Source organism: Orycteropus afer, unplaced genomic scaffold, assembly GCF_000298275.1.
Source record: "Orycteropus afer afer isolate SDZICR_OR568_19922 unplaced genomic scaffold, OryAfe1.0 scaffold00039, whole genome shotgun sequence".
NCBI classification, from domain to species: Eukaryota; Metazoa; Chordata; class Mammalia; order Tubulidentata; family Orycteropodidae; genus Orycteropus; species Orycteropus afer.
In genome coordinates this window covers 15,573,391-15,587,553 of record NW_006921626.1, presented here as the reverse complement: position 1 = coordinate 15,587,553, position 14,163 = coordinate 15,573,391, and the positions used below count along the sequence as shown (strand labels likewise).

At 35.8% G+C, this 14,163-nt stretch overlaps 1 protein-coding gene across 1 annotated transcript in view; it reads left to right on the top strand.

The window, feature by feature from the left end:
- CDC42BPA (CDC42 binding protein kinase alpha) overlaps positions 1-14,163 on the top strand; it is a 774,086-nt gene that overhangs the window by 597,940 nt on the left and 161,983 nt on the right. The window contains exons 15-16 of the mRNA XM_007936985.2: positions 1,493-1,740; positions 9,319-9,424. Coding sequence (XP_007935176.1) covers positions 1,493-1,740; positions 9,319-9,424 — 354 coding nt within the window. The remainder of the gene's footprint in view (positions 1-1,492; positions 1,741-9,318; positions 9,425-14,163) is intronic.

The window sequence follows — 14,163 nt, the reverse complement described above, 5'->3', positions numbered from 1 at the left end:
ATATTAAATTAACTTCAATGCCTGCAGTAAATGCTATTATTTTGTGATGGTTTGATTTTGTATATCAGTATTTTATTTTGATTTTTACATCCTTGCCAATAAATGATATTAGTATGTAACTGTTTGTGGGGATGTCTTTCTAAAGTTTTGATTTCAAGGTAATTCTTGCTTTTAGCCTTTCTAATACATGCTGTGGCCGTCAAGGCAGCCAAAGTGAAAGTTCTTTAGGTGACTAGGAAAATGAAGAAGTGGTGTAGGCGAGAGGTACATGCTGCTGCTGCAGACTGAGGCGTCTTTCTCGTAAAGATATTTAAGAGCAGGAATCTGACCACTTGGGTTCATCCAGTACATGCAGTTTTTCAAGCCAAGCTGCTTCAGAAACTACTAGGCAGTTTGGATCTGGCACATGTTAGGCACTTCATAAATATTTTTTGATAAGTGGTTAAATATTTGGACTCCAATAAATAATGGTCATCCCAGAGCCATTTTTCTGAACTATGTTGATTCCTTTGGCCTTTTTAAATTATATACTTTGAATAGTGTAAAAGCTAGCATATTTTTATTTCCTTTTTAGGTAAGCTACTGATACCCATTTTTAAGTCTGGCTTTCGAAAAGGACACAAAGTTTCCCAGGCCCTGATTTCTTGTTTTCGCTAAACAAAAGCCAGCCCATAGTTCTTCTAATTTTAAATGTTTATTGCTGATCACCTGAGGAAAATAGAATATGACAAAATAATGAACTTAGGAAGGTTACAATGCTCAAGGAATCTTAGTTATAATCCCTAGCCTGTATGTTTCTGTTTATCCTTTAGCTAGAAGCTTTGGACTTCAGGTTTTCTTCACTTTTAATAATATATTTGAAACTAAGTTTGAGAAAGGTGGATTTTACTCAAATTTCTCCTCCTCCTTAGAATCCCTACCTATAAGCAAAAGACATACCTTTTTTTTTTTCTCCCACCTGGGGTGGATGTGAAGGATATGGTCATTTAGATCTTTGTCATTCTTCCCTGAACCATTAGAAAAAGCCCCTTCTCTTTTCTTGCTTGTACATTCTAGCTCTACCATCTTCTCCCTCAATTTAATCTTTTGAAAACAAATGTGCTTTAAAAGCTTCCATTGGTTCCTCATAAAGGACTCAGATTTTTCCCTCAGTCTATATACCAGCAATAATGCTAAATAAATTAGAAATTTAAATGTAAAACAAGAAATCATATAAGTACTAGCAGAAAATATAGGGAAGTATATAATCTTGATGTGAAGAAGACTTTTAAAACATAAGAAGCATAGATGATGAAGAAAAATACACTGAGAGAAATATTTACAACATATGACAAAGGTTAATAGCCTTAGTATATAAAGAGTATTATATAATAATACACAAAAATAACATTCAGTTCTAGAAAGAGTCCTTTTTATATTACAGAAAGGAGTTATTGTTCAATATTTTAATTTTCTTATACATTCTTACAATCTTTTATTATTACTCCTTTAGCAAAAACAGATTAGTTACTCACCAGGAGTATATAGCATAGAACATCAGCAAGAGATAACCAAACTAAAGACTGACCTGGAAAAGAAAAGCATCTTTTATGAAGAAGAATTATCTAAAAGAGAAGGAATACATGCAAATGAAATGAAAAATCTGAAGAAAGAACTGCATGATTCAGAAGGCCAGCAACTTGCTCTCAACAAAGAAATTATGATTTTGAAAGACAAATTGGAAAAGACCAGGAGAGAGAGGTAAGAATCAAGCTATTTATTCACACAGTTAATATTTATTGGGTACCTGTTTTATGTGTCAGGTACTGGAGATACTTAGAAAATAAAACACATCCCAGGCCTCTAGCATCAAGATTAGTAAATAGGAAAGTACAATGCAGTGTGATGGGGAAGCAAATGGGATAAGTATAAGAAGAGAGCACACTAGAAGAAACACAAAATGTAACTTAGATGTGACTGGGCTTCCTGAAGAAAATTATTTTTAAACTGAGGACAAGAAAGACAGCTGAGGAAGAAAGAGTATCCAGGCATAGGTAGCAGAATGTGCTAAAACTTAAAAGGAAGAAAAGAACATGGCACATTGAGAAAATGAAAGCTGTTCACTATGCTTGAAGCATAAACACTAGATGGAATTGGTGAGAAATAAGGCCAGCAAGGAAAGTAGAGGCAAGATCATGGAATGTAAGGGATTAGGACTTTATCCTGAAGACATTGAAGGAAATTGACTGATTATATTTGTAAAGGATCACTCTTACTACTGTGTGGAGATTGGATTGGAAGGAATAGACTGGATATAGGAATCCAGCTGTGAGAGATGATGTATACAGACCTGAAGTAGTGGTAGTGAAGGTAGAGAGATGGATAGATTCAGGAGGTCTACTGAAAAGACAGGAGCCCTGGTGGCACAATGGTTTAAGCAGCTGACTGTTAACTGAAAGGTCAGTGGTTCAAACCTACCAGCTGCTCTGTGGGTGAAAAATGTGGCAGTCTGTTTCCATAAAGATTTATAACCTTGAAAACAGTATGGGATTTTGGTTTACTGACAAGACAGATCATAAAGACATAATGATCAGATGTGAAAATTGAGGGTATAGGAGAAATCATTAGTAATACTCTGGTTTCTAGAATTCAGGCAACTGAATGTATGTTATTGTCATTCTTAGCTTGTATTAGAAGCCCGAATTTATTTAGTTTGGTTCATACATTCCTTCAAGAAGAAAATTTTCAGAGCCTATATGCCAGTGGCATAGTCCATAAGGCATTTGGCTGCTAACCAGAAGGCTGGTAGTTCAAACCCACCAGCTACTCCTCAGAAGAAGATTGGGCAATCTACTCCCATAGTGATACTGTCCCAGAAACCCAGGGAGGGGTCGCTATGAATTGGATTCGACTCGACAGCAGTGCGTTGTGTATATGCCAGTGACTGTTACAGGCACTGGGAATATTGCAGTGAACAAATAGGCAAAAATTCTGTCTTTATAGGGCTTTCTTGTAGTTATAGTGAAAGGTAATAAACAAAAAAAGATATAATATGTTAGAAAATGATGACAGCCAAGAATGAAAAAAAAAAAAAAGGAAGGAATGGGGACTAAGGAATCATGGGGGTGAGTGTTAAATTATATATCGGAGGGCCAGGGTAGATTATACCAAGAAGATGACTTCTCAGTAATGGCTAAAGAAAGTAAGGGGGGGCGGTATCTAGACAGATGTATGAGAAGAGCACTTCAATGGAGAAGAATAAGTCTGTTCAAAAAATAATAAGGAGGCCAGTGTGGCTGAAGCAGAGTTAAACCAAAAAAAAAACTGAACTCACTGTCGTCGGGTCAAACCTGACTCATAGCAACCCCTCCTTGGGTTTCCAAGGCAGTAGCACAATGGAAGTACATTGCCCAACCTTCCTTTTGACCAGTGGCTGTTGGGTTTGAACCGCCAGCCTTCTGGTTAGCATTCAAATAAATGCTTTCGGACTACGCCACCAGAGCTGAGTTAAGGGGGGAAAATAGTAAGAGATTGTATCAGAAAGGTAGCAGAGGCCATATCAGATAGAGTCTTAAAGCTGGAGTCAGTTAACTCACAGGGATTTATTCTGAGTAAAACCACTGAAAGGAAATATGGCAGGATTTTGAACAGGAAAGTGACAAATAGTGGCTTGTGTTTTAAAAGGTTTACTTTGACTACTAGGTTGAGAATAGTCTTATTTAAGGCAAGAGCAAAAGCAGTAAAACCACTTAAAAGGCTATTAGAATAATTCATGCAAAAGAAACTGGTAGTTTGGTTCTAGGATGATGGCAGAAGGGTTAGTAAAAAATACTGGAAATTTCATATTCTTTGAAAGTAAAGGTAATGTGATTAGTTGATGGATTAGATATGGGGTATGAGAGATAGAAAAGAATCAAAGATGATAATAAGGATTTTGGCCTGAGCAATTGGGCGAATATAGTTACCATTTAGAGGGAAGACTGTAAACAGGTTACTTTTGAGAGACCTATTAGACATCCAGTTGTTTAGATAAGACTGGATTTTTAAGAGCTAGAGATAAAACCCTGAGAGTATTTATATCTCACATGGTATATAAAGCTGTGAGACTATATAAGATCACTTAGTTAATGCATATAGGTAGCAAAGAGGTCCAGTATTTTAAAGTTGGGACATAGACTAGCAAAGTTGGGAAGAACTAGCAAAGTGGATATAGAAAGAGCTACAAGAATGGTTAGGATGGAAACCAGGCCAGCTTGGTGTTCTGAAAGCCAAGTGAAGAACGTATGGCACATATGACAATATGTTAAATAAGATGGAGGACTGAATTGCTAAGTTGAGGACTAAATACTGACCATTAAGTTAGCAATATGGATGTCATTGGTGATCTTGAGAAGAGCAATTTCAGTAGAAGAACATGGTAAGACACCTCAGAAAGGGATCAAGGGAGACTTGTAGGAGAGCATTTGCAGACAAGAGCATAGGCATGAGGCACCAGAGGGGCAGCACTCACAAGGAGGGAAAGATGGACAGACAGGAGTGCATAACTATGAGGGGCACAGGGATGGGGGTCACAGGGAAAGGAGAGAAGGAGAGTGGGGTACGGTTGGGGATGGTAATTGGGGAGAGAAAGCAAATGTACATGAACTGTTGAATGTAAAACAGATTCTGCTCTGTAAATTTGCACCCAAAGCACAATTGGAAAAAAAAAAAAAAAAGCATAAGCAAAAGCTGTTATTTGGAGTGGTTTACTATAGAGGCAAGCAGTGAAATAGGGTGGTAGCTGAAGGAGAAATTGATCTTAAAAGGGTTTTGGGTTTTTTTTTGTTTTTTTTTTTTTTTTTTGATTGTTTATAAATGGAAGAAATAGCAGTGTACTTATAATCTGATGGAAATCATCCAATAGTTAATTCAGGAGAGCCCACCTACTCCCATTGAGTTGGATCCAACTCATAGTGAACCCTCCTTGGGTTTCTGAGGCAGTATCACTACGGAAGTAATTGCCCCATCTTCCTTCCAAGGAGTGGCTGGTGGGTTTGAACTGCCAGCCTTCTGGTTAACAGTCAAATGCCTTAGGCACTACACTACCAGAGCTCCCAATTCAGGAGAAGGAAGAGAAAATTGCTGGAGCAATGTATTTACATAGGTGCTTTCTCTAATCCTATGTATTTACATACAGTAACAGAAAGGAAATTAGAGTATTTGAGCAGAGTTTACGGATGAAGGTTGATAGGATGGTGGGGATTTATTCACATCTTGAGCTCTCCTGTTGAGTTGGACATGTTGAATCTGAGACAGTCAAAATGTGGAGGTATCAATATCAAGTCAGCAGTTCAAAGCTCAGCAGAGGTCGTCAGCATATAAAAGATGATAATTGAAACCAGACAGTGTAGTAGATGAGTTACCTTAGGGAAGTGAGTAGAAAAAGAAGAGATGAGCATGAGAAGAGGAACATTGGCATTTAAGGATAGAAGAGTTCACAAGGCAGCTGAAAAGAAGATAGAAATACAGGCTGAAAATCAGGAGAGTGAAACTGAGGAAAGAAAACATTTCAAGAAGGAGGGAGTGGACTAAATTGTCAAAGGTAGTCAGTAGATTGGATGTAGTAAGAAGTTGATCAGTTGTGATTTTTGTGAGAGCTGTTGTTGAGTGGTGGTGGAGGCAAATGCCAAATATTGAGGTAGTGAAGAACAATGTAGCGATGAGGAAATGGAGACTGCAAACTCATCCAGATTACAAAATGTTTACCTGTGAATAGGAGGTAAAGAAAGTGGCAAATGAAAGGGAACACAGAGGAGTTTAGGGAGAGTTAGTTTATTTTGTTGTAAGATGGGAGGATTTAAGCTTATTTAATGCTAATAAGCAAGAATGGTTTTACAGAAAAATTTTACTCAATTTATAGCATCCAAGTGAGTTCACATACCTGTTTTTTTCTGAAAGGTAACTTAAATTTTTTGTTTTTGTTTTTTGTTGTTACTTGTTTGTTTTTAAAGTTGTTCCTGTGTCAGTGAAGATTCTTAAACATAATAAATTTCACACGTTGACTATACATAGTAAGCAAAATTACACCTTTCCTTAGACAAAGAATGGTTTATTTTTCTTGGACATACTTAGTTTCTTCAGTAATGTAGTAGTGTAAAGGATTTTTAAGACTACACTTTTAAGATCAGCCATTAATTATGTTCTCTATTGACTTGAAAGCAATCGTGTAAAATTACCCTAGACTGATCTGCCTTGAATTTCATTTGCTTCTGATAACCTCCATCAAGCTGCTATAGATATAAGCTTCTTTGTCTCCGTGAGAACACAGTCTGCAAAACCTACCTCCCCTTTCTTCCTTAAGAGATTTTTTATGTCTGTTAGAACTGTGTTTATCTTTAAGGGTATATCAGTCTTGCCCTCCAGAATCATGATTTTAAATAAGTTTTATAATATTAAATTTGTTTGGTAAGTATTGTATATGTTTAGAAAGAAAGAAAAGTGGTAGAGAAAGGAAAGGAGGAAGGAAATTAAGAATGGAAGGCTGAAAATAGTGAGAGAACCATTGGAAATTTAATTGAGAATTTTCTATAAAATAAGGAGCTTAGTATAAGAATCCTTTTGTTGTCCATATATCCTCTTCTTTCCCTAACCTTTTCCTTTTCCCAAATTTTATAGTATTATATAGAAATAAGGTGAACATAATCATGAATTCTGTAAATCACAGATGTCTTCTTCCTATATTCAAATGAAAGCAAAGTAGATGTTATTTAGAAGACAAATCTATTTATCAGTTAAAAACAAATGATTGTGTACAAAATGACTGTGATTTTTAATTTGAAGAGGAAGGATTGGGATTTGACTTCCCAGAATGAAAACAGATGGTACAGCACCCATTTGGATACCACTATTTTTAATAAAATCAGGAACTCAATTCCATTGTACTATCTTCCACCATCACTTATAGGACAGCTATCACAGTGCTTTCGAGCATGCTAGTATTCCTCTCACTAATGCAATTTATTAATGCCTAGGTGAAAAGAGTGTTCTCTGGGTGTTCCCAAAAGTATGATTAGGGGATGGCTGAGCAGTTGCACATAATAGTTCCACTCCAACATTCTCATCTCCCTGAGTCTGTGAACTCTTTACTTTACGCCTGGTAAGTTCTAGCATTTCAAGTCCATTGATTGTAGGACACTATTGGGTCCAAGCTTCAATTAACCAACCTAGTGCTGAAAATTGCATCTGGGTGTTGAGACACAACACATAAAATCACAAATCTGCAGTGATTGCCCCTGTTTGATAATTTATATCTATCTCATCTTTTAGTTAATCCCCTTTGGCCTAAAACCCTTAGAACTCAATCCTATATGCAGCCAGTACTCCCTCCAGTACAAATCAGAGAGATCCTACAACTTGTTAATTGTAAAGTCATCTCCTTCACTTCTGTATCTGGCCTGTGCTGGACTTATCTTTTATGTACCTGGAGATAATGACTGGTGACTGGGGAGATATTAAGGATAATTGGCATTCTTCCTTTGAAGCAAATTACTCCAGGTGAAGTTAATGAAAGTTTTATGAAAAGGAAGGCCTCTCAAGTGTAAGGACCATGAGGGGCAATATGAAACTGCAAGGAAGTTTCAGTGGAATATGAGGGTTCAAATTTACAGCTTCATCTGTTTCTGCCCAGAGGTTCCCAACTTAAAGCTCAGGACTCTACTCATTCCCAGCTTCATCTGTCTCTTAGCCTAAGAGATTTGGTCAGTGTTGTACAGGTCACTATCATGTGCCTTTTGATGTGATGCACTGAGAAGGGTATAGGCATCACTTGTGTGGTGTTCCAGCCAAGACGTGATTATGTGGTTCTAATGATAAATAATGGAGGAACTCAGATTGAGGATCACCCTACATAGTGAAAGATTTGTATTCTAAAACTGCAAAGGATATAAGAGGTAGTTAAGTCTGAGGAGCTATTCCAGACCAAAGGAAATTAAAGAGACTTGTGTACTAAATGCAGCTCATGTTTCTAGACTGAGTCCTGGACTAGAAAAGAAGACGTTGGCAAAACTTGAATTGAGCCTGTGGATTTGAATGGTAGTGTTTCATCAATGTTAATTTTTGTAATTTGCAGGGCTGCATATTGGTTATGTCAGAGAATGTCCTTGACTCTGAGAAGTACAGATTGGAATATTTCAGAGTAATTGGGCGTAATATCTTCGGCTCCCTCTCAATGGTTCAGAAAAAAACTAATGATAGTAGGCACAGGGAGAGAGAAAAAGAGAACAAGAGAGAGGGTGGAGCAAATTAAAATGTTAACAATTAGGAAATCTGGATGAAGAAGATACAGGAATTCTTTATACTATTCTTGGAACTTTTCTGTAAAATTGAAATTATTTCAAAATAAATTATTTTTTAAAGAATATTTAAATTCATACATAAAGTAATTTATAATTATGAACAAAAAGTTTGGAATAATAACCTTTATTAATCAAATTTTTAGAAAGTGACTCTGGCCCAATCTTAAGGGAACAAAACTTCGTATATTCTAAGAATATTGTATTGTAGATACACAAAGAAAAGTACCTAACTTGGTCTCAGGCTAATTTGTCTTTAGACAAAATATTATGAATGTGAAACAGATGGAAAATACTGTTTTCATTTTAGTAGCTTATTTCACTAAACTTAAGGAAGCCTTCTCTGAGTATACAATCTAAAGTAGCCACCTTCTCCCAGATCATATCTATAACAATACCATATTTCACTTTCTTTATAGAATTTATTATTGGAAATTAGTTCATTGACTTAATTTTCTTTGCCTGTCTCCATCCACTAGAATTTATGTTCCATAAGAGCAGGACCTATCCTTAGGGCCTAAACCAATTCTTTGGCATACAGTAGGCTTCAGTAAATATTTGTTAAGTGAATGAATGAATAAAGCAGCAGTAACATACACAAGCATCTTAGAAAGCATTTTCATCAGACCTGTCACTGCATAATACTAGCAGCCACCAGTCATGCTGTATTCTATATGACTAATGTTCGGTCTGATAGTTATCTATTATTATTGTTGTTGGGTGCTGTCAAGTCAATTCCAACTTGTAGTGACCCCATGTTACAGAGAAGAACTGCCTATAGTGTTTTCTTGGCTGTAATCTTCATGAAAGCAGATTATCAGATCTTTCTTCTGTAGAGCTTCTGGGAGGATTCAAACCACCAATCTTTTAGCTAGCAATCAAGTGTTTAACCATTGTGCCATCAGGGCTCCTATCTATTTACATGATAGCTATTGCAAAAATAATTTATTTCAAGTTTTCAGTTGACTTTAATTCAGTTGTTTTCCTTTTATGTTTTCCATTGTGTTAGTCAAAGCGAAAGAGAAGAATTTGAAAATGAGTTCAAGCAACAGTATGAACGAGAAAAAATGTTACTAGCTGAAGAAAATAAAAAACTGACAAGTGAACTTGATAAGGTGAGTAGTTCAATCTTATTTGTATTAATGGAGCATATGCTTTGAGAGGAATTGGGGGTATAACTTTATATTTGGTATGCATTTTTGGTTAATAATTCTCCTTACTAACTAAGGTTACATGTACAGGGCAGGAAATTTTTTTGTCACACCAGCCTATGACAGGAGTCTTTTGGAGGCCGAGTTTTGCTTAACTCATCTTATTCTTTGTCCCATTTATTTTGTGGAACCTCTATTCTTTATTTTACTTTTCATCTATTCTCTGTTTAACTCTTCTCTTATGTTCCTCACATGCTCTCTAATGGCTTGCTAAATTCAGCAAAACTTTGAAACCAGAATGGTTGGCCCTTGGCAAGAGCAGACAAAACGTGGAATTATGACAATTGTGATACCTTATTCACCATGTTGTTGTTGTTGTTATGTGCCGTCGAGTCAAACCCGACTCATAGCGACCCCTCCTTGGGTTTCCGAGGCAGTATCACTACGGAAGTAGGATTGCCCAGCCTTCCTTCCGAGGAGTGGCTGGTGGGTTTGAACCGCCAGCCGTCTGGTTAGCAGGCAAGTGTCTTAGCCACTATGCTACCAGAGCTCCCTTATTCACCATAGAGATCTGCTAATAGCTGCAAGTGATACCGTTGCTGTTTGACAATGGTAGTTGAGAATATAAAGGAAAAAACTCTGTAGTTTGAATAATAGGGAGCCATACATTGAATTTAGAAATAGTCAGTTTTATGAACTAATTTTCAAAAACTTAATGGAAATTTTTTCCACTTTAGTATCAGACTTCTCAAATTGCCATTGTTACGTATTTCTTGTGCCAATTTTTAACATAGAGTTGCAAAAATCTTAATATTAACAGAAGTTTTAGTGATTATATTTATATTTAAATAAGAAGGGTTGGAGAATTGTGTTTTTAGGATTTTCCTCCAATAAAAAGTGTTATATTTTTAATACATTAATTTTAACTAAATTAATTAGTTAGTAATTAATAGCTTGAAGAACTATGACTAAATAGTTAAAAATACAAACCAAAAACCAAACCCACTGTCATCGAGTCAATTCCAACTCACAGCGACCCTCATTGGGTTTCCGAGGCAATAAATCTTTACAGAAGTAGATTGCCCAGTCTTGCTTCCACAGGGTGGCTGGTAGGTTTGTACCACCAACCTTCTGGTTAGCTGTCAGATGCCTTAGGCACTGTGCTATCAGACCTGGCATTATTGTGCCTAAGGCATTTGACTGCTACCCAGAAGGCTGGTAGTTCAAACCCACCAGCCACTCCATAGAAGGAAGACTGGGCAATCTACTTCTGTAAAGATTTACCACATCAGAAACCCAAGGATGTCACTATGAGTTGGAATCGACTTGGTGGCAGTGGATTTGGTCTAATTATAAAATAGAAGCTCCTTATTCTATGGCAAACTCAATTCCTTTGTGGTCCATATATCTCTGTTTCCCTTTACTCCTTTCCCTGTGATTATTTTCTAACAATTTATGAAATTCTCTTTTTTGATAGAAAAGTACTTTAGAAAAAACACTTTTAGCTCATTCTATAAAGTTTTATGAACCTATATACACAAGAATTGTGGAAAATGGCTGAATATTAAGTATTATAAATGGATTTTTTTAAAACCATGAATAGTGTGTGAAATAACTCTTAATTATTTCCACTAAAATAAACCTCACAATATTTGAACTTTATCCAGCTAGATCACATAATTATTTTGTTTGTTTGACTCAACTGAAAAAACCAAACTCACTGCCATCAAGTCAGATCCAACACATAGTGACCCCTCCCTTGATTTCCCAAGGCAGTATCACTACTGAAGTAGATTGCTCAGTCTTCCTTCTGAGGAGTGGATGGTGGGTTTGAACTGGCAGCCTTCTGGTCAGCAGTCAAATGCCTTAGGCACTATGCCACCAAAGCTCCTTATGTTTGACTAGTGGCTATACAATTAAATAACATTTCTATCTATAAGATAGAATTTTAAGATTCTGTTAAAGATAAAACAGTTTTACTTTGAGATAAACATAATAATTAAATTTTAGAAGGCCTATTTATGTGGAGTCACTATGCAAATTACCTAGTAAAAGAATTATTTACAGTTTAATAAAAATTGTGTTGGAAAATAATCAGATTGAACATAGATGGCATCTTGTATTCTACCTTCAGTTTAATATCATTATTACCCCTTAGATTTTACTAAGTTTGCAAAAAATATATATTCAGAGAGAATTTTTTTTAAATACTCTTTTGATTGAAATTGTATTAAGATCTAGCACATCTATAAAGAAGAAACTTACTTAGGTCTACTATACATAGTGACAACTCCTTGTAGTCTAATGACGCCTGTCAGAGAAAGGCCTGACTCCTAAGTTTATAAAATAGAACATTATATTTTCTTATTAAATTAAATGATACAGTAGAGTATGAATAGAACTTTAAGAACAAATTCATATGGCAGACAGACATTTAGTGACAAATGATTACAACCAAATATGTATTCGTGGGGAAATAGGGAAGGATCTGGATCTCTGGTTCCTGTTGAACCTCTTCTCTATATATGCTGCTTCTATACAACTTTCACATCTCTATTTTTGCTATACTTTGTTATTCAGGTTTTCCTTCTCTCTATGATTAACTATGAGTCCACCTCATTGCATATTTTCACTCTTACTTTCTGGTTTTGTTTGAGTTGGATTTTTTCCCCAAGAGGCATAAAGAATGAATCTGTTTGCCATTTCTACACAGCTTTCCATTGGGAAATAACTTGAGGAAAACTGGATTCCTTCTCAACAAAACTGCACATATAGAAGCCCAAATTCACTTATTAATTTTTTAAATCATATGTATGTAACTCTTAGATAGCTCACCTTCATGTTTTTTTTACTGTAAAGATTAAAAATTATAATAGAAAACAATTAGATATTTTCACAGCTCTTTATGGAGCTGTTTGGTACAGTGGGTAATGCATTTGGCTCCTAAACAGAAAGTCAGTAGTTCAAACCCACCAGCTGCTTCATGGAAGGAAGATGAGGCAGTCTGCTTCTTCATCTTTTTACCACCTTGGAAACCCAATACGGATCACTAAGAGTCAGAGATTGACTCAATGGCAGTAGGTTTGGTTTGGCTTTTCATTAAGATATAACTTACTGCAAATAAAATTAGCCATATATGCTAGGGAGTGAAAGTAAATGTTCCATATAAGAAAACGTGATTTGTGTCATGTTTATTAAATTATTATTTTACAGAAAAGTCACATTTCAAAAAATGTGAAAAATATTAAACATAAAAGTTGCCATAATCTCAACATCTCAATACAACTATTTTTATTTTAAATTTTCCATCCCAGGTTTTGCCTGTATACACATAATTATATAATTGCAGTCTTCTTGACATTCCATTTAGTAATCTGACTTATTATTTAAAATGTTATGAACATTTTTATATACTTGTGTAGTCTTATAATTATTATCAGACATGTCAAAGTGCAAATAGTAAAATCTTCTCATTACAAACATTCAAAATTAACATTTATATAGAATTTACTTTATTAAAGTTTTCTTCTAAGTTACCTTATACTACTCATTTAATCCTCATAATTACTCTGTGAGGTGTATCTTCTTATTCTTCCTATTTTATAGTTGAGAAAACTGAGGCAAAGAAAGGTCAAGCAACTTTCCTAAATCACAAAAGTAGGAAGTGATAGAATGGAATTTAAACACAGGAAGTCTTGCTCTAGAATCTATGCTTTTATTCAATAATGTTGTTATTGTTGTTGTGTGCCATCAGGTTAGACCTGACTCATCACGACCCCTCCTTGGGTTTCTGAGGCAGTATCACTATGGAAATAATAGTGCCAAAAGAAAAAGCCCCACAGCCATCAAGTCGATTCCAATTCATAGTGACCCCTATTGGGTCTCCAAGACAGTAAATCTTTACAGAAGTAGATTGCCCCATCTTTCTTCCACAGAGAGACTGGCGGGTTTAAACCGCCAACCTTCTGGTTAGCAGTCAAATCCCTCAGGGACTGCATCACCAGGGCTTCTTACTAATGCAAAAGTTAACTTTATTGTTTTTTTACTGAAACTAACCAAATTAAGCAATCTATTTTAAATTATTTGTACCTATAGTAATATGGTAGGAGCTCTGGTAGCATAGTGGCTAAAGCACTTGACTGCTAACCAGAAGGCTAGTGGTTCAAACCCACCAGCCACTCCTCAGAAGGAAGGTTGGGCAATCCTACTTCCGTAGTGATACTGCCTCGGGGTCGCTATGAGTCGGGGCCGACTCGACAGCAAATAACAACAACAACAACATAGTAATATGGTAGTGCAAAATCTCCATTTTCCTCCTCTTGCAAATTTCCAGTTGAAAACCAACCACAAATTAGTGGGAAGGGCTGCCAGAAGCAGTGGTAATCAAAAATGATGTATTATAGGAACTAATGGAGAGAACATACTGCATGTGTAACTCTCAAGAATAGCTGGTAGAGTTTGACTTCTTGATAAGGTAGCATGAAAAGGTTAGTGAACCTTCTTTTAAGAAAAGAAGTTTAAAAATGGATACAGTTATCAAAAGTCATTTTTATAGCTCTAGAAATTAACTAGAGGAACACAACTACAAAATATTATTGATATAAAGGAGGATCTAAACAAATTGATATATATATACTATATTTATGAATTGAAAGACTCATTGTTGTTAGAATAGCAATTCTCCCCAAATTGAGCTATGAATT